The 20,455-nt window shown below is 48.7% G+C and overlaps 1 protein-coding gene across 2 annotated transcripts in view; it reads left to right on the forward strand.

Annotated features, from left to right (window-relative positions):
• Positions 1-3,041, forward strand: part of PML (PML nuclear body scaffold) — a 44,280-nt gene extending 41,239 nt beyond the window's left edge. For both annotated transcript variants that reach the window (XM_044979631.1, XM_044979632.1), the window contains exon 9: positions 785-3,041. In XM_044979631.1, the coding sequence (XP_044835566.1) occupies positions 785-1,359 (575 nt within the window). In that variant the 3' untranslated portion in view covers positions 1,360-3,041. The remainder of the gene's footprint in view (positions 1-784) is intronic.
• The last annotated feature ends 17,414 nt before the right edge of the window (positions 3,042-20,455 follow it).

Here is a 20,455-nt window from a genome sequence, read left to right on the forward strand (position 1 = left end):
GATAGGAGCTTCTATAGCAGCTCCTGCTCCTGCTCTGCTATTAACCAATCCAGAGCAGATCTTCCTTCTGGAGTTCCTACAAACTCCAAGGCCTGTTCAGGTTAGACACATGCAGTCATACAGGGCTTCACACAAATCAGCCCCCAGCATCATGAAAATCCTTGGCCCAGGTCCACTCCCCCTTTGTTTATCCTTCTACCCTTGATATTTCTATAGTGCCAATCACTAAGGGAACAAAGTGCTTTACAGAGCAACCCAGTGACTATTGTAATGACCATAGCTGAGTCTTCACTGAACCTGAGCCGTCTAGCTCCAAAGCACAGGCCCCTGCCACTTGCACTGAAGGACTAACTCCATTAGCAGGAAGCAGCAGCAGGGCTGATATCCTCTTATATTTGCCTGCCACTAGAGGGACAAAGAAGCACACTTTGCTAGTGTGTTACATCAGGTGAATAAATAATTGGAATCTAAGCCTTCTCTGATCAGGACCTCGCTTAGCTCCAAGCAAAAGCATTCTCATCTGCTTGGAAAAGAGACAGCAGGATGGACTAGCTGGGAACCTCCTCCCCCAACGCTGCCTTTACACCCAGTCATCACTTACAGAAGGCAAAGATCTCCAGCTAGTAGGCAGGGCGTCCCTACAATACCAGATTTTGACAAGAACTAAGAGATCACTGGGCCCTCTGACTCCTTTCTCTCAGCTCCCCATATCCCAGTTCTCTCTGCATTACTGATGCTGAATGATGTCTCTAAAGTTCCTGATTCTGCCATTTTCCTATTCTAGCACAGATTATCACTCAACTGGCTGCAGCGAATGGAGAAAACAGCTTTAAGGTTGTGATACAAACCCCAGAGTCTGTGCTCAGTTTGATTTCACAAGGTGTCTCCCTTGAGACAGGGCTAGAGCACTTTCTCTGCTACCTCCGCTCTGTTCCCAAGCCCATCTTAGTTGTATATAACTTCTGGACATCGGAGCTCACCATTCTCTTTAAAGCCTTGGATTCTTTTGCCAAGAAATGGGACTTCTGCACAACTGTCTGTGGTTACCTGGACACCCTGCCCTTAATTAAGGAAAAGATTCCCACGTTTGGTCTTTATAAAATGAAGAACCTGGTGAGAATGTACCTGCACAAGCCTCTGAACGACAGCAGCGCTCTGGCATCAGTGAAGGCCCTAAGGGATCTGTGTAAACTTCTGGAGATCCACACAGATACAGAGCCGAGGCTTATACTCTCTCATTGCAACCTCGAATCTTACACTTCCCTCCAGCCTTTGCTGCAGGAGAAATTGCTCACCAGGTCTGCTGCAAAGACTCTGGCAATGCGCAATATGGTCCTCTGTGAACTGCAGGAGTCGTAGCAGGAGAGAGGGCTGCCAGTGACTTCAGGTCTCTCCGTCATCAGCCTGAAGCTCTGAGTGATAAGATATATTATTGTTCAGTGCTGCTGCTGACAGTCGATCTGCTTCTACTGGTGCCATCAACTGTCAGTGTATCTGTGCTATGGATCAAGCGCTGCATTCCCGAACTGCACCTGAGAGGAAGCTGCTAAACAGCTAAAAACAGCTCTCCCTTTTCCTAGCAAGAGTGCAACAAACTGCAGCTTGAGGCCGTTACTGAGCTACCTTATCCTTAGGTGCTTTTAGCATGTCAGTCACCACCAGACTGTCCCAGTGCTCTATCTGTCATGTATGATTAAACTACTTTTAAAACTAAGAGAGTCTTTAAGATGTTCCTGGTTGTAATCTAACCCATGTCACAACTGTAGAGGGGCCTATTTGCTACACACACCTTTGGAAATCTGGCAGGATCAGCAAAAGCCATTTTCCCCCTAGACAGACTACCACTCAATTGAAATATTCATGTCACCCCACTCTCCCCCTTTCTTCTCTTTAGACAAGGGGAGTGATAGCATCTTCCTTTATCATCCAAAGAGACAGAGGAGGCATTACCTGGGAGGACAGTATGAGCCAGAGAGAGCTGTGATTACCTTTATTAAGCTCTCAGGCCCACTCCTAAATTTGGCATATTCGTGTCTCTCTTGTACAATTAGTCCCAGCCATTATCCTACCTCCCTACATACAGGATTCTCAGGACCTGTGTTTTGCATCATCTGCTGCACCTGGAATGAGGAAGCAGCTGATTGCAAAGATGTGAGCCTGCAGAGCCTGCCTCACCCACAGCCAGGAGCCACAGGATGTGATAATTTTTCTAGGAACCTTGGGGAACATTTACTCCACGTGGGTGACGTGGCCTTGTAGGTCTCTCTTTCCCTGCCCTTTAGGACTCACGGTGGCCACCAGCCTTCTGAGGGGGACCCTCCAGTAGGTCCTGCAATGTCCTGGCTAATGAGCATTTGCCACTGCGATCCCCTGTTGGATGGAATGGTAAATGAACATGGGTTCAAACCTTTCTCTCCATCCATCTTATAATGCCCATCAGCATGGTGTCTGGGTGCCTATCACATTGCATTCTGGTAGCGGGAGGCTCCTAGCTTTCATACACATGGAAACACTCCTTGAGCTCCAGTGGCAGCCCTAGAGAGCTGGGATTTTATGCCCACAATCCCCCTGTGCATTTCACCAGGTCTGGAGTCGAGAAGTCACTGCAAACTGGTGTCCAGCTCTGGATGTGAACTCCAGACGATTGAGGAGGAGCATGACCTAGCTGGAGGGGAGTGTCGCAAAGCACTGGCAGACACATGCCTCTGCCAGCTCAAACCCAGTCAAATGCTCAGCCTCTGAGGGCTAAACCTGCTGCATTCTATGTTCAGTGCCACAGGCATGGGTAGGTCATAGCTGACATTGGCCATATCTCTACACAGAGTCTCTCCCTTGGCACTGCACCAGCACTGAGCTGGTTTCTCCAGGATGAACATTTGATCCCATCTGCTCTTGGTTCAAATTCAAACCTGGGGGAAGCAGATGCCACCCCATGGCCCTATTCCTTCCATCCTACAGGGATATCACCACCTCTCTTCTCCTGTTCAGCTAAGGAAGAGCAGACAGGCTCACTCATTTATTGTTGATGGCTGGATGAATCTAGGGTGACCAGGTGTCCAATTTTTGATGGGAACACCCAGTTGAAAAGGGATCCTGGTGGCTCCAGTCAGCACCAGAACTGCGGCCGATGGGAGCTGCGGGGGTGGTGCCTGTGGATGGGGCAGCGCGCAGAGCCACCTGGCTGCGTCTCCACTTGGGAGCCAGAGGGGGGATATGCTGCTGCTTCCAGGAGCTGCTTGAGATAAGCGCTGTCCAGAGCTAGGTTTTAGACTAGCACTGGTCATTTTTTAGTAAGCCCAATATGAAACAACAGGCTTTTTTAGCAAAGCCATTGTTAGCAAAAACAACCTCTGTGAGTCAGTGGATCACAGAGGAGAAGGCCAGAACATAACAAGAAAGCCCTAGGCCTGCTTTTAAAAACTTTTTCCCAGAGATACTTCTGTGTGCTTTTTTAATTGAAACACTCCTGTAATTAAAGGGATGTGTCTTTAGGTAGGTTTGTCTTTTCAAGTGTTCATCAAAGCCTTTAAAAAACTTTCACCTCTATTTATTAAACTAAACATTTTCCTTTTGTTATGTAAAGAAGGCACTGCTTTGTAAGTAGTTTTATTTACAAGGTAAAATAAAAAAGAAATTACCTTAGGGTTAAAGCCACAGCCAGCTAGTTTATAAAAGTAATTTGTTAACAAATTGAGGTTAAAGTTTTGGAAAGGCCTTGTTTTTAACTCGGGGCTGTTTCTGCAAACTCACATGTTACTAAAACACATATGCCTAAGGGGCTAAATGAAAAAATTGTGTCTTCAGATAACCCCTTTGAAAAACAAGGCTTTCTTCTTTTTTAATTCACTACCTTCAAAAGGCTGTTTCAAGTCGTTCTCACTAAAAACCTTAGGGAAAAAAAATGTCTTAGGGTTTAGGCCTGGGGTGCTTTTGTCTGCTTTTTTTATTACAACACATACAAAAGGGCTGTGTCTTCAGATAGGTTTGTCTTTTCAAGTGTTCATCAAGGCCTTTACAAAACTTTAACCTCTATTTGTTAGCAAATTACTTTGACGACATTTACCCAGAATCACCTGCGACACTGTTTTTGCCCCGTCATGCATTGATATCTCAACCCAGAATTCCAGTGGGCGGGGGAGACTGTGGGAACTATGGGATAGCTACCCACAGTGCAACGCTCCGGAAATCGATGCTAGCCTAGGTACATGGACGCACACCGTCAAATTAATGTGCTTAGTGTGGCCGCGTGCAGTCGATTTTATACGTTTCCAAAAATCGGTTTCTGTAAAATCGGAATAATCCCGTAGTGTAGACATACCCACGGAGGCTGTTTTTGCTAACAATGGCTTTGCTGAAAGCCAATTGTTTCATATTGGGCTTACTAAAAAATGACCAGTGCTAGTCTAAAACCTAGGGAAAAACTTTTTTATCACAATACATTACTTTTATAAACAGGCTTTCTGTGTTTTTAAGCCTGCCTGTTCTTTTTTATTGAAACACTCCTTACCCCTCTGTGAGGCTACTGGAGATGATGGCACTATGCCCATGAGAAAGACAAGCAGGATTTGGGCCCCAGGCTGAGGAATCAGTGTTGCTGTTAGAAATCAGAGGGACCCAGGAAGCCTGAAGCATTCTGAGTCTTGCTTTAAGGTAAAAGGTTTGGTCAACTTGATTATGAGTGAGGCAAGTCCGCCCAAGTGAATGCCCATTAACCCCACCTGCTGCAGCACTCTGTCCCATGTAACAGACACATCCCATGCAAGAGCTATGGGAACTGTGGCAATATCATTCAAAGTAAAGAGCAAACATGCAAATGCCCCCGGTACATTACCAGACTTAATGACATGATCACATGTTAATTTCTCAGCTAGTATAACGTTTTGACTGTATCTAGTAATGGGGCTCTTAGAAGTACCGTAGCTACAGTATCTGAGCAACTCACAATCTTGACTGTATTTATCATGGCACACCCCTGTGGGGCAGAGCTGTCATCCCCATTGGGCAGGAAGGGAACTGAGGCACAGAGAGGCTATGTGACTAGGGTGACCAGACAGCAAATGTGAAAAATCGGGACAGGGGGTGTGGTAATAGGAGCCTATATAAGAAAAAGACCAAAAAATCAAGACTGTCCCTATAAAATCGGGACATCTGGTCACCCTATATGTGACTTGCCCAAGGTCACACTGCAAGTCTGCAAGGGAATGAAGTATTGAACCTCAGTCTCAAGTTCCAGGCTACTGCCCTAACTATAAGGCCATCCTCCTTCTCAACTCCAATCTTAGATACTGTCAGCAGTACCACTCACCACCATGTGCCTCCCAGGGTCTTTACCTCTAGCACCCCCTGTTGGTCTCCTCATTGGCCCTGTGAAGGCTTGTTCCTGTGCACAACCCAGCTCTCTGGCTCAGCGACTTCTAGTCCAGGCCCCTTCTGTGGTAACAAAGTACAATTAAATGTCCAAACATCCCAAGAGGTCCTGCCAATCTTCTGGGGTTGCTCCTCAACCCGCCCTCCGGGCCCAGTCTTCAGCCTCACCCTGGGCTCAAGAGTCCTTGTGCTGGGGCTTTTACGTCCCTGCCTCTGGACTGGGAAGGAAACCCAGACACACCCTCTGCTCTGGGGTCCAGCCCAGGGATCCAATGCTCAGCAGCTAAGCCTGCTCCTTCAGATACGCTGCTGCTGCTTCCCTGAGCCACTTCCGACCTCTCAGCCTCTTGCCTCTGGTTCCAGGCCCTCCAAGCTCCTTCCTTCCCTGCAACACCAGCCCACAGGATGCCTCTCTGGCCTGCCCCTTTTCCTGGACACCACGGGGACTAACCCTAGCCTTATGGCCCTCTTTAGCCTGCCTGCCCCCAGGACTGACAAGGGGTGGGGGGGAAGCTGGTACAAATTACCAGGGCCCAGCAGTCTGGAAGGGGGCCCGAGGCCCAGCTTCCCTGGCTTCGTCAACCCTGTTTAGCCGGTCCGCCCTGGCTGGGGGGCCCGAAAAATTTTTTCACCGGGGCCCAAACCCACTCTCGACAGCCCTGTGCCTCAGGCCCTTCACAGAGAGCAGCACACCCCAGCTCCTCTGTCCCAGGTCTCCTCCCTGACTGAGCTCTGCACTCTGGAGTTCTCCCTGTCACAGCTGGGGTCACTAACAGCAAATGAGTCCAGTCTAGGCTCAGCTGGGGGATTGACACTGGGTCACAGGCAAGGCTGAGCCCGATGCCCCTTACAGGACAGCTGCCTGTAACAGACCCACATGGGTAACACTGCAGGATATATTTGTTTCAGCCTAGTTCACTTGCACTTAGCTCACTATTATAACAGGACATGCGGGCAGGGCTGGGAATAGAACCCAGAGCCACAAAGGTACTTTGGCGTCTAACTCCCAAGGGGATTTAGGCACTTAAATATTAGTGCAAATCTTAGCTCAAGTCTCCAAGGTGTCAGAGCCAAGACACAGACACTTTCCATGTGTGTGCCGTGCCTAGCATGCTGGAGAGCTGAGCTCTGAATGGAACTCCTGCATGCTACTACAATACAGACAATAAGAAAGGCACAGTATGGTTTTAATGACTGAAGGCAGGATTTCCAAAGAGACCTACTGAAAGTCAATGGCAGTTGAGTACCTAACTCCCTTAGGTCCCTTTGAAACCCGGTCAGGCACTGCGTATGGTACATTCTGATAGTTGCCATTTTCAAGAAGCACCAAGGTCCCATTGACTTTCAATGAGGCTTGGGTGCCTAAATCTCTTAGGCATTCTTGAAAATGTTACATGATCATGATCCTTTAGTGCTAATAGGTAACTGTCCATATACCACACCCCTAATCACTTTTCCCCCTCTGCATCCAGAAGGATCTCTGCACAGTCCTTTAGCACTAACCAGTCAACACCATGTCTCTTGGAACAGAATTAGAAAATGTGTGTTCTTTTCCCATGTCATAGTGATGTAAGCAGAGTCAGGATGAGCCCCACCCTGACATCTGGTGGTAAATTATGGGGAGTGCGGAAAGAAGTTTCGGTTATTTGCATTGGCACTCCCACCCAACTTAGCATACCGCAAAGCAACATGGGATGATTATTTTCACAGCTGTGGGACCCCCAATTTCGTTGTTATTGGGGCAGGAGCAATGAAATGTTGTCACCCTGACTGGGTAAATGGGGAACTACAAAATTGTCTTGTGATGGGGGGTTTCATTGTCAGCAGGATAGCGCTTGCTAGACGGGGGACATGGGTTCCAAAACCCATTGGAGAGAGAGAGGCTGGGGACAGGTATCTGTACTTGGTGGTGCAGGCTCCTTGTGTGAGCCAGAAGCACCAGTTCCACCTATGCTTCTCTCCACTGTGGAATGTCAGAGTTAATTTTTGATTCCCTTAAGAATCTAGATGCAGGTTACTGAGCTGAATTCACTGGTACTGGGGCTCCCCTACTATGAGCTGAAATCACTGAAGAGCTGGACTTGCTGAGCTGAGAGCACTGTGCTAATGAGTGGAGCTGAAATCACTGAAGAGCTGGACTTGCTGAGCTGAGAGCAATGTGCTAATGAGTGGGGGAGCCTGAAGCAATACTGGTAGAGCGGAGTGGAGCAGTTTGTGCAGCCACTGGGTGAGTGGAGCTGAGCAGCTCGTGAGGACGGCTGGTGGACCAGAGCAGCTGGCAGAGTGGAGCAGCCCACAGAGTAAGCGGAGCTGAGCTGTTTGCAGGGACGACTAGTGGAAGCAGAACCCCACGAAGAGGCAGGGCAGTTGGCCCCGAACCACATAAGGTGCCCCTTTCTACCTAGGCTGGGGCAAAGAGACTCTTGAACTCTGGGCTGCCTGACCCGGGACAGAGACTTTTGAATTGTGGGACTTTTGGGACTGTGGGTGATTTGGGGGGTTGCTGGACTCAAGGGCCCAGAGAGAAGGACACGGCCCAAGTTGCTGGGGTGGGTCTTTGCTCACGGTTTGACCTATGAACTCCAGTTGAGGTATTTTCCAAATTTCATGCTTGTTGTTGTTTATCTTATGTAATTAAACCTTTTCTGCTACACCAAGAGTCTGTGCTTGCGAGAGGGGAAGTATTGCCTCCTTGAGGCGCCCAGGGGTGTGTGTAAGATTTTCCCAGGTCACTGGGTGGGGGCTCGAGCTGGTTTGCATTATGTTGTGGGGAAGGGACCCCTAGGTATTGAACCTGGCCCTTGCTGCTATCGTTTCAGCCTGGCAGAGGGGTTACAGTTATGCAGGTGTTTAGCCCAGATTTCTCTTTCGTGTGACCTATCCCCAAACTCTGAATAGCGGGGGACCAGACAGCTTGGCAGGAAGATCCTGTAAAATGATGGGCTATGTTTATGGTCTGTTGGAGCAATTCTGAGGATGGTCTCCCCGCACTGAGCTGCTGCAAAGCCAGTAGATTCAGCCAGGAGACAGTTCTCCCTGCAGAGGGGAATCTGCCACTGGCACAGAAACCACTGCAGTAACTCCTGTGCATCCCTACTCCTGCAGAAAAGGGGATATGGCCAGGGTGATCCCCAGCCACTGGGACAGCTTCTGCTTTCTGTGAATAGGCTTGTGGCGTTCCCCTCTGGTGTTATCTGGACCGGTGACTCCAATCCTTGACTCTGGGAGCCAGCCTTACCCTGCTCTACTGTGAGAACCCCCACTCTTGGGCTGTTCACGGACAGCCTCTGGCATGTAACCTACTTCTTGGATTATGCAACCAAATAACACTAGCCAATATCTCCAGCCCCAGACACCTCCATGTTGCTGTGTCCAGTTATGCCTGCGGGACGCTGCAAGCTTATATGAGTTCATCAGTTTAACAAAGAAATTGATATGTACCAGGATTGTTATCCCAAGGGGACTCTCTGAAACACTTCAAACCAAACACACTGCTTCAGGTAGAATTAACAAACAGTTTTACTAACTATAATGGTAAATTTTAAGTGATTATAAGTCAAAACATAACAAGTCAGATTTGGTCAAATGAAATAAAAGCAAAACGCATTCTAAGCTGATCTTAACACTTTCAATGCCCTTACAAACTTAGATTCTTCTCACCACAGGCTGGCTGGTTGCCCTTCAGCCAGGCTCTCCCCTTTGATCAGCGCTTCAGTCGCTTGATGGTGATGTCTGTAGATGGAGGTGGAAGAGAGAGGAAGAGCATGGCAAACGTCTCTCCCTTGTATCATGTTATGTCTTGTCTCATGGACCCAATCGGCCCCCCTGCCCCTTCACCATGAGCCAGCTGCATGACTTGCAGCCGGTTCATTTCCAGACTGCACCAAGTTGAGTTCCCAACCCACGTTCCCAGGCCAGCAGGGCTTGAGCTTAGAAAGATTGTCAGAGCAGCCACCATCATGAGTTGGTGGATGCACTCTGAGGCCACCAAAAATGTGTTGTGAGACCACCTTGTTTAGTTACTGCTGTGGCCAATAGAGAATAAGGAGCAGGAGAAGTGCCACAGCTTCTTTCATTTTTTCTGTGTGACCTGCAGGGAGGAAGAGCTGCTGGAAGTTTCCACTGCTGCCAAGGAAGGCTGAGTCAGGATTGAGGGAAGGGAGCAGCTGGCTGCAGGGCTCCAACAGGCCAAGTTTCCCGTTTGCAGGCTGCCTGTCTCAGCCTGCAGCATGTAGGAGGCCAGGCTGGTGCCCAGGATGCCAATGCATTCAATGTGCAGCAGGCTTGTCCCTAATGGAGCCAGGATTGTACCGGCCACTGGGTGCAGTGAGGTCTGCAAGACCCTGACGTGCCCCCTACCTATCCTCTCCACACCTTGCCAGGCAGCCCCATGTGTGGCAATGAGAATGGATCTCTGTCCCCTGTCAGGGTCTACTCCCCCTGTCCCCAAGTAGGGGTAGCATGGGATTGAGAGACTGGACAACTGTGGGGGGCGAGGATGGGGCTGGGAAGAGCATGGGGCACTTCGAGGGGGTGGGAGGCTTGCTGAGGGAGGGGAGGAGAAATCAACTAGGGGAGGGGGTAGGAAATCCTGGAGCAGACCCTGCTTCCCATTATTCTCCCCCTCCTGTCCCTGTCCATTCCAACCCCTGACCCCCATTCTGCCCACCTCAGTCTCTGCACCCCACTCTCTCCCTGCACCCCAGGCCCTCTCCCTGAAAAGCCAGCATAAGGTGACATTGAAGCAGCTGTCTACAGCCACCACTCCCCTTCCCATGGCTGTTCCCCATTGGGCCAATCCAGCACGGGGAGCAGCAGGAGTGGAGGTCACGGGCCCCTCTGCCCCAGTGCTGCCCTGCTGACCGACCAGAGACATAGTGGGGCGATCCCTGCAGCTCAGCTGGCAGCGAGACGTGGCTGAGAGCAGGCATGGTAGGGACATCACATGAGATAGTTGGCAGCCCTGCAGGGGGACCTGCCCCAGGGCACCAGACCCAGCAGCCTCCCCTGCACAAGGAGAGCTCACGCAGCATCTAGACAATCCCTCCATCGGCCCAGGGGATGCCAGGAGTCTGTGTTTGCCCAGTGTCCTGCTGCGCTCAATCACTGGAACCTCCACCCCATGTGCTAGGCACTGCCTGTACTAAGGCAAACCCCACATGGGGCCCCATAGCTCCATACCCATGCTGGATCTCTGGCCCCATGCCATGGGAGAGTGTCATGGGGCACACCATTCTCTGCTTGTCTGGTGCCTCTTCCTGGTCACTCTGGGGATTAGCGCTTGAGACCGACATCCCTTCCTGTGGGTGCATGCCATCACACCATCTCTCTCTCAGTCTGTAGCTCCTTTCCGTCCCAGGAACTACAGCATCCTCTTTGTGAGTCAGCCCTCCAGCCGTGTCACTCAGTGTTCCCCATTTCTGGGGTATTTCAAAGTCTGTTCTTCAGCAGCCCCAGGCAGTTTTCCCATTCACTGCCTCAGGGGCCACTCTCTCAATGTCGGGTAGCGGCACCCAGCCTGCCCTCTGCTCTGGGTTCCTGTGCAGAGACCCTACACCCAGCAGTTCTGGGCTGTCCTCTCCCAGCCCTCACTGCTCTTTCCTTGTACTGCTACCTACCACTCTGGTTCCCCTCCTTGCCCAGGGTGTACCAGCTCCAAATCCTCCTCCCTGGGAGAGACTGCAGCCTCCAAACACTCCTCCCTCTTCCTAGGGAGTGACTGCCCTTTCCCAGCAGCAGCCCATCTGTTGCCAGAAGTGAACTTAGAACAGCAGCTGAGGTGCACAGACACCTCCCATTGTGAGAGGAGGGATTTAATTGATCCCTCTGATGCTGCTGTGCAATGAGTGTTGCCAAATGTCTCTTTAATGGTCACTAGGACAGGAAGAAGAGATTAAATAAGGACTGTCTATTTAGGTACTTCTCAAACCCTTGCCCTAGTATATGGGCACCTCACAATCAATTGTATTTAGCTGCACAGCCCCCATCAGAGGTTGGGCAGTGCTATTATCCCCAGTATACAGAGGCACAGACAGGTTAAGAGACTTGCCCAAGATCAGACAGGAAACTTGTGGCAGAGCAGAGGATTGAAGCTGGGTCTCCTAAATCCCAGACTATTACCCTAACCACTGGATCATCCTAACTCTTAGAACAGGACTCACAATACCACTCTCCTCTGTTTTTATGTTGTAGCAGGTTACTATAATACCCCGATACAATGGGGATTCATGTGCTATACGTGTGGCCGATAGAGGATAGATGGACAGGAAGCACTAGGGGACTCCTTTCTGACCGCTCATCAGAGCTTTACTGGACAGTGGCTTGTGGATCCCTGCCACTCCTGGGCTGACAGCTAACTTCATCCCAATCACCCTGGCGCCCCCGAACCCATCTCTACACCTTTGTCCCTAGCAGACAGCGTGGTGACAGTGAATGAGGCAGAACCACCAGCTCCTGCCATCACCATCACCAGTAGCAGCAGCAGGAGGAAACCTAGCCCTGAGGAGCTACTGCCAGCTGTGGAGCTGTTCCTGTCTGAGTCCTTGGTCGGCCAAGTTGGAGCTTCTTACCAGTTCAACATCATACTTCTGAGTGGTGCCCAGAGCACCTACTTCATAGATCTCACTGCAAGTCACTGCCATTTATTCTCCCTGTTTTGGGAGGCACTTTGGTGGGATAGGCGACTCATAGAAGGGACTAAAGGGGGGCACCAGCTAAAGGGGGGGGCACGTGACCTCCTCACATGACCGCCCCTCGTGACTCCACCCTGCCCGGGGGCCCCCGCACTTGCTCCATGCCCCCCCATCCCATGTTACCTGTGGCAGGGGGTCTGTTCTCCTGTTGCGCTGGATAGTGATTTCAGGATACCAATTTGTGTCACCTGGCTGGGGTCTGTACACCCCACCGGAGGATGGGGCTGAGGGCCGTACCAGTACAGCCATGCCGAAGCAGCTGCCTGGCTCCCCACACCAGCAGCTCCTCTGGTGCAGCTGTACCAGTACCGCCCGCAGCCCCACCCACAGCACTGTCCTCCGGTAGAGCTGTACAGACCCCAGCCAGGAGACCCAGCTGTGTGGAAGAGCTGGAGGCAGGGCTGGGGCGGTACAGCCATGCCGGAGGAACTGCCGGCTGCCCCACGTTCTGCCCCTTTCACTGCTGCTGTTCCCTGCTGAATGTGCCCCCCTGGCATCTGGGAAGGGGCATGTCACCCTTCTTGCCCCTCCCAGGCATCACCAACCCTACACATAGAGCTGAACTCATTAGTAGAGTTGGCTGGAAAATGCAGGTGAGGGGGAGTTCCATGCTTTCTCTCTCCTTCCCAAAGGCGATGGAGGAAGAATTCCATTTCCTACTCTGCCAGGGATGCCAGAAAAAAAAAACCCAGAAATCCCAAGCTCCTGTCCTGCCTTCACACCTTGTCCGCCAACTGTCTAGAAGTGAACAAGTCCATTGTCCAGCGCTCCCATCCCAGAAGCCAGCAGGATCCCAGACCAGCACAACCTGCTCTTTACCCACCTGCAGGCCAAGATAAGCACCTACCAGAAAATTGTCAAATGCAATGACCTAGTCTGTGACAGTTGTGGGTAAGGGGGAGCATTCTGGTGCTCAGACTGTGAGGAGTACCTTTGCATCAAGAGACTAACAGACATATTCACCCACGATAGCTCATGCTCCAATATATCTGTTAGTCTATAAGGTGCCACAGGGCTTTTTGCTGCTTTTGCATCAAGAGGTTTGAGACCCACCAGAGGTATATAAAGTGAGAGAGCCATGAGGCCAAGGCAGTGAGTGATCTCAAGGTGGGATCTGCCAGGGAGTTTCTTGGTGATGCCAGGAAGCTCAGTAACTTTTCCTGTGCCAATCCAACCCATGCAAACCAGATGCTGAGGTAATGTTCACAACCTGATCTGTTTTCTGTGCAGTTGCACCCAGAGTCTCTTTCCAGGCCCAGTTTCTTCTTCACATGTAAACAAAACACCAAAACAGTTCCTCAGCCCAGCCTGGGTTCCAGCTCCCAGCCCCATTCCATCCTTCCTGCTTCAGGATTCTTCTGTCCACTCTTAGGTGAGCACCACCTCGCAGTGTTCTCACCCCAGAGGCTCCTGGTCCCCAGCAGGTTCCCACTGCCTCCCCTCCAGGGAACTCGCTCTGCTCCTGCTCCCCCTTCCCTCCTGACAGCCAAGCTGGGTTCGCTGACTGTGAGCATGTGAAAAACAGCTAGGTGTCTGTGAAAATGCTTGTGAATCCTGATGGCCCTGAACTTCCACTCTAATGAATTGTTGTTTGAAAAACAGTGCTGGAAAGAGGGCAGTTCCTTACTTGGTATTTTACTAGTTTCAGTTATCTACTTAGGTGACAAATCCTACAGCAGGAATCATCAACAGTGACCAGTCAATATGAAACGTTGGTGAACGATCCATGATCTGAAATGTTTTTGTCCAGACTCTTCCGTGACTATTGATTCTGGAGTAGGACTGGGCCCACTGGCATCAGTAGGGGCAGGGTTGGGCCCCGTAGCTCCATCCGGGGTAGGCTGCCCCCACTGGCATTAGGGAGGGGAAGGGGGCAGGGCTGGACTCCAGCGAGACTTGTGCAATGAGCAAGTTGGCCAGGTTGTGATCTCCTTGATACTAAGGCCACAGGACAGTGACTTCTTCACGTGCTAACTCTGGTGTGGTTAGTGACTTGCTCTTGTCTGTAAGTAGCACGACTGGAATCTCTGCAATGCTGTTGACTGGAATTCCCCTTGGAACACTAAACTTCTGATCCACTTGTTAGCCATCAAACCCACCCGGGACCCTCTTCCCCAGTTCAGTCTTTGTTCCTCCAATGATTCCAGGTGTTGTCTTGGAGGGGAGTGAATCCTAGTCATGATGTCACTCCCCCTTATATAGGTTTTTCCATAAAGTAGGAACCCCTTTGTTCCCAGCCCAGTTTGTGGAAAAGTACAGGTACCAAAATGGAGTTCAGTGTCATGTGATCTGGTCACAAGCCCTTGCATACTCCCAATGAGTCATGGCAGCCATTGCCCATAGGCTGACTGAAGCAGCCCTAAGCACTTCCATGGTCCATTGTCTTTGTTGATGGGCCATTAGCACTATCTAGCTTCTTCATTGTTGTACCTGAAAGGCTAGTTGTGTGTGTTTCCAGCTTCATAGAATCATAGAAGATTAGGGTTGGAAGAGACCTTAGGAAGTCATCTAGTTCAACCCCCTGCTCAAAGCAGGACCAACTCCAACTAATCCCAGCCAGAGCTTTTTGTCAAGCCAGGCCTGAAAAACCTCTAAGGATGGAGATTCCACCACCTCCCTAGGTAACCCATTCCAGTGCTTCACCACCCTCCTAATGAAATAGTGTTTCCTAATATCCAACCTAGATCTCCCCCACTGCAACTTGAGACCATTGTTCCTTGTTCTGTCATCTACCACCACTCAGAACAGCCTAGCTCCATCCTCTTTGGAACCCCCCCTCCAAGTAGTTGAAGGCTGCTATCAAATCCCCCCTCACTCTTCTCCTCTGCAGACTAAATAAGCCCAGTTCCCTCAGCCTCTCCTCATAAGTCGTGTGTCCCAGCCCCCTAATCATTTTCATTGCCCTCTGGTGGACTCTCTCCAATTTGTCCATATCCTTTCTGTGGTGGGGGTGCCAAAACTGAATGCAATACTCCAGCTGTGGCCTCACCAGTGCAGAATAGAGGGGAATAATCACTTCCCTCAATCTGCTGGCAACGCTCCTACTAATGCAGCCCAATAAGCTGTTAGCCTTTTTGGCAACAAGAGCACACTGTTGACTCATATCTAGCTTCTCATCCACTGTAATCCTCAGGTCCTTTTCTTCAGAACTGCCACTTAGCCAATTGGTCCTCAGCCTGTAGCAGTGCATAGGATTCTTCCATCCTAAGTGGAGGACTCTGCACTTACCCTTGTTGAACTTCATCAGATTTATTTTGGCCCAATCCTCCATTTTGTCTAGGTCACTCTGGACCCTATCTACCTCTCCCCCCAGCTTAGTGTCATCCACAAACTTGCTGAGGGTGCAATCCATCCCATCATCCAGATCATTAATGAAGATGCTGAACAAAACCGGTCCCAGGACAGACCCCTGGAGCACTCTGCTTTGATACCAGCTGCCAACTAGACATCAAGCCATTGATCACTACCCATTGAGCCCAATGATCTAGCCAACTTTCTATCCACCTTGTAATCCATTCATACAATCCATATTTCTTTAACTTTCTGTGGCAGACCATATCAAAAGTTTTGTTAAAGTCAAGGTATGTCATGTCCACCACTTTCCCCTCATCCACAGAGCCAGTTATCTCATCATAGAAGGCAATCAGGTGACCATGACTTGTCCTTGGTGAATCCATGTTGACTGTTCCTGATCACCTTCCTCTCCTCCAAGTGGGTGGCACAGCCCGTGGCTCATGATCTTGTCAAGTGTTTCTACTCCTAAAGGCCTTAGCTGGCTGTGTGGAAGCAGGCCCCATCTGGAGACTCAGCAGACCCAGGTTATAGCCCTGCCACTCCTCACAGTTATGCTGATTTATACCCACTACAGCTCTGGCTCATTGACTCTAGCAGGGACACAATGATTTACACCAGCTGGAGATCTAGCCTGCTTATTTCATTAGAGCTGCACCATTCACAGCAGCTGGATATCTGGTCCACAGTCCATCTTCCCCTTGGTTTGTATCAAAATCAGCGTTTCTCACCTATTTACTATTGTGGGCCACATCCACACAATATATGTATTACCTATATAGCCCTCAGGATGTCACATGGGCTGCAGCTGTGTGATGATTGCGCCACAAGCAGCCTGTGGGCCCCACATTGAGAACCACTGGTCTAACCATGTTTCTAAAGCTCTAGGGTGCTCCCCGAGGTGGGGAAGCAGGTGACTGTAGGGTATGTTTCCAGTAGGAGGGTCCACAAGCTGTCAGTCCAGCCTCTTTATTTATCACATGTGGCACCTCTCCAGAGCTTTCCATCCCAGGAGCTCATAAAATGGCCCAAAGCAGGGCCTCATGATCCTCATTTTACAAATGGGGAAACTGAGGCACAGGGTAGCAATGTGAATTCCCAAGGTGAGCCCATGGCAGAATCATGAATAGCAGCTAGATCTCCTGACTCCCAGGCTAATGTTCTGTCCACCACACCACACTGCCAGCAAACGTTCACCCTTTGAACCTTCTGTATGGATTGACAGCTTGTACACACATTTTCATATTTATAGTTTCATTGCATCCAGGATCTTCTTTCCTCTCCCATAAAACACCACTCAGCTGAAGATGTAGCTAGGAAAATATGGAAGCAATCGCACAGTCCATCCACCAGGAGGCGCTTTTGCCATAGGTCAGTATAGAACTGAAGTAAAGAAATAAGAGTATCAGGGTTAGAGAAACAGGAAAAATCACCCTGATATCTGCACTGGGATAGTCCAAGAGGTCTTTTCCATTACCTGTTTCTAGCATCAAGATACCACTCACCGGAACATGTCTTGAAAAACACTGATGCAGTATTTCAGCATCTTGTCTCTGGTCACAAGATGGACTAAGAAGTCTTAGTAGGAGGTAGAAAAGGGGGCAATGAATTACAGTAACTTTAATCTGGGTCAGAGCTCATCCTCTAGAAAGTCCCATGCAAAATTGCTGAGGATCCAATCAGCAGGGCATGGTGTCACCTTTCCAAGTCCTTGCCCAATGTATTTGATAAAAAGATGTACATAGTAATACATGTACTGCTAGCAGTAGATGCCTGGGTCTAGTGCTGGCTTTCCACACAGGGGTGAATTTCATCCCAAAGCAATATACGTGGGATTTTGATCAGGAGTTCCACACAGGGGCGGCTCCAGGCCCCAGCACACCAAGCATGTGCTTGGGGCGGCATGCCACGGGGGGCGCTCTGCTGGTCGCCGGTCCTGGCTCCGGTGGACCTCCTGCAGATGTGCCTGCGGAGGGTCCGCTGGTCCCGTGGCTTCGGTGGAGCATCTGCAGGCACGCCTGTGGTCCACCGGAGCCGGGACCGTGGTGTGCTGCTGTGCTTGGGGCGGCGAAATGGCTAGAGCCGCCCCTGGTTCCACAGAGGGGATCTGGTAACCTCATCTGCCTGGGCAACTCCTGCACTGTTTACATAGACAAGACTGCCTTGGACTCCTAAAATGGGTTTTGCCTGAGCAAGGACTGCAGGATTGGGCCACAAAAGGAGAAGGCATCCATAATTAGAGTGGAAATGAGTTCTTCATTGGTGTGCTATGGGGTGGTGTTGGGATATATATATTCCAACATTACCCCCTCTCGATACATGATTATGCTGTTAATTATTGTATCACATTATAATTTTGCAAACAATTCAATTTTATACATCACTTGCTCCAAAATTTCTTGTCGCTTTCTTATTCGGCAGTATAAATATAGCATAATAAAGGTTAACAAAATCATTAATGCAAATAATATCACAATAGGATGTTGCATTAAATTTAGAAGAGCTGTGACACTGGGAAACCATCCTTTAAAACATCATACCAATAAGAAATTACCAATTATTCTTCTTTCCCCAATTTTAATATTTGACCATTGTGGATCAAAATGTTTATTTTTCCCAGCTGAGCAGACATAGAGACATCTTTTGCATATTGCTTGATTTTTTTTCACTTCCCTCAGTTTTTCCCATTTTTCCCCAAATCAAAGGACCAATCCACATCTTTTGGTTCCCAAACAATTTCCTTTTTTAAAAATAGAGGATCTCAGTAAATAATTCCATTAATAATGACCTCTGTTACATTTCATTTACATGATTCAGTTGGGCCTTTTTCTGTCATACTTCCCCAAAATACATGTTTTTTCAGTGGTTACCACACAAATACACCCATTGCCTAAATCAAACACTCTTGTGCCATTAGAGGCTAAATATTGCATGGTACCTTGTCCACTTGAATGGTTCAAATGACATCCCGCTAGGGACCAAGTTAGTTGTAGGGACGCCTATTTGCTTCTTCCCCACTCTTCACAATGTTTTGTTAATTGTACTAATTTATAATCCCCTTCTTCTTGAATCAAGTGTGTCTCACTTATTTCTATTTGCCATAACTCTGCATTAATAATTTTTGGCAACACCCAGGCCATTGCTGCTTTTCTTTGCTTCCCTGTGTTGTATAACAGCATTCTGCCTTTCCATTCTCTCCTCAGAGTGGCTTGATCCCAATTAAATTCCATATATTTCTTCCATCCTGTAATTCATTGATTCCATATATGAGGATCTTTGAACTATTAAAAAGACCATTGTCAATTACGTAACAGATTAACCATTCTCTGTATGTATTGTATCCCATAAGTTTGTATCTGTACACATGGTATTGCTAATAAAGTTTTATTGTCAATTTCAGACACACCAAACAGATTTACATTTAGAGATGTTTTCAAAGCTTGGGCTTGTTTCAACTGGAGGTCCACACTTCTTATTCCTTGTTTCGATAATGCACCAAAATTGTGTGTCACATGTCTGTATAGCCCCCAAAATCTTACCCAAAGCTGATATTTTCCCTTGTAAGTCTCAATATCAAATGAGTTTAAAACTCCAGCTCCAATACTAGCTACAATATATTTACCTATACCTCTCTTATTTTGAATAGTTCTGTCTCCCCATTGTTGTTGCCATGCTTGTAACAGAGGCAAAGCATACGGCATACACTCTGGATGTTGTGCACTTATGTTTACTTGCACTCCTTCCAACCAGATTGTTAGATCCACAGTAGTTGGGGCTTCAATTATTTCTTCCCTTCTATATTGGGACTTGTCTGCCATGATTCTTTGTGCAATCTTGTTTACTGGTATCTGATTAATAAACAATAAAAACCCAACCATATTCCCGAAAATATATTCTCCAAATATATTTTTTCTTCAAAAAGCATAAAAGCCAACAGCCATATTTCTACCCCTTTCTCTTGACTCCCTCACAGGTCCTCTCCATACCAAATATCATTAGAATCCAAATCTCTCTCTTTTTGACACTCAGCCGCAACTTGTAGATTGCTGCTATAGTTTTCTGGCACCAGCTGTGAGAAATGTTTAGTCAAATCTCGAAATAACTGTTTCATTCCTATGACTTGATAGTCTAATTTATCTTTGCCTGCTTTAATCTTTTCCCAATCCATTATTCTTTTCTCCAATTCCCTATTTTGTTTCCCATTTGTTCTGAGTTTGCATTATCTGTGCCTGCCTCACTTCCCTTTACAAATTTTTCTGGCAAGTTTTAAAATGCTCTTGTAATGTTTAACTCTGCACAGACTTCCCCCTTATATGCAATTTCCTTTTTTACAGTTTGCCACAACAGCCATACTACTGCCCTTTGCTTTTTACTGGCATCAGGCTTGTACAGCTGTACATATTTCTCAAACACATTTTCTAAGGTATCGAGTGTTGCATCCAGTTCCATCACACCTTCCATTCAAGGTCATGTTCCAAATGCAATAATCTTCTCTAGCAGACTTTGGGCTCTGGTATAGTATGTTTGGGGTGTGAATGTGTATGAGTAAAGTTTGTTTTGTAATCAATAAAGATCATTTAGAGTATTATATACCAACACTGTGTCCAGTATCTGCTCACTCCCCATCCTGTAGGTTGGCCTCTATTGCAGGTCTAACAGTGGGGCTATATTAAATCCCTACTGCCCCACCGGCCCACACATCTGTGTGTTGGTCATCTTCTATCCCACCTCCCCCCACACCTCATCCATCTAGGTACCTATTTGTATAGAATATGGGTATTCTGGTGGTACCTAAGGGTCAGCCAAGAGTGGGAACCCATTGTGCTCGGTGCTCTACAAACACCCAGTAGTAGATGGTCCCTGCCCCCAAAGAGCTTGCAGTCAAAATAGATAAGACCATGACAGGTAGGGGACATCCAGGAGGAGATACAAGAAGGAGAGAGAGGGCCAGGAATGGAAGCTAGGTCTCCTCAGTAACAGGACAGAGCCTTATCTGCTAGGCCGTTCTTCCTCCCCACCGCCTTTTGTCCTCCTCCCCCCACTCACTGCGGACTGAGCCCAAGCGTCTGACGTGCGTGAAAAACCTACCATTGGATTCAGTGGGC

Source organism: Mauremys mutica, chromosome 11 (genome assembly GCF_020497125.1).
Source record: "Mauremys mutica isolate MM-2020 ecotype Southern chromosome 11, ASM2049712v1, whole genome shotgun sequence".
In the NCBI taxonomy this organism is placed as follows: Eukaryota; Metazoa; Chordata; order Testudines; family Geoemydidae; genus Mauremys; species Mauremys mutica.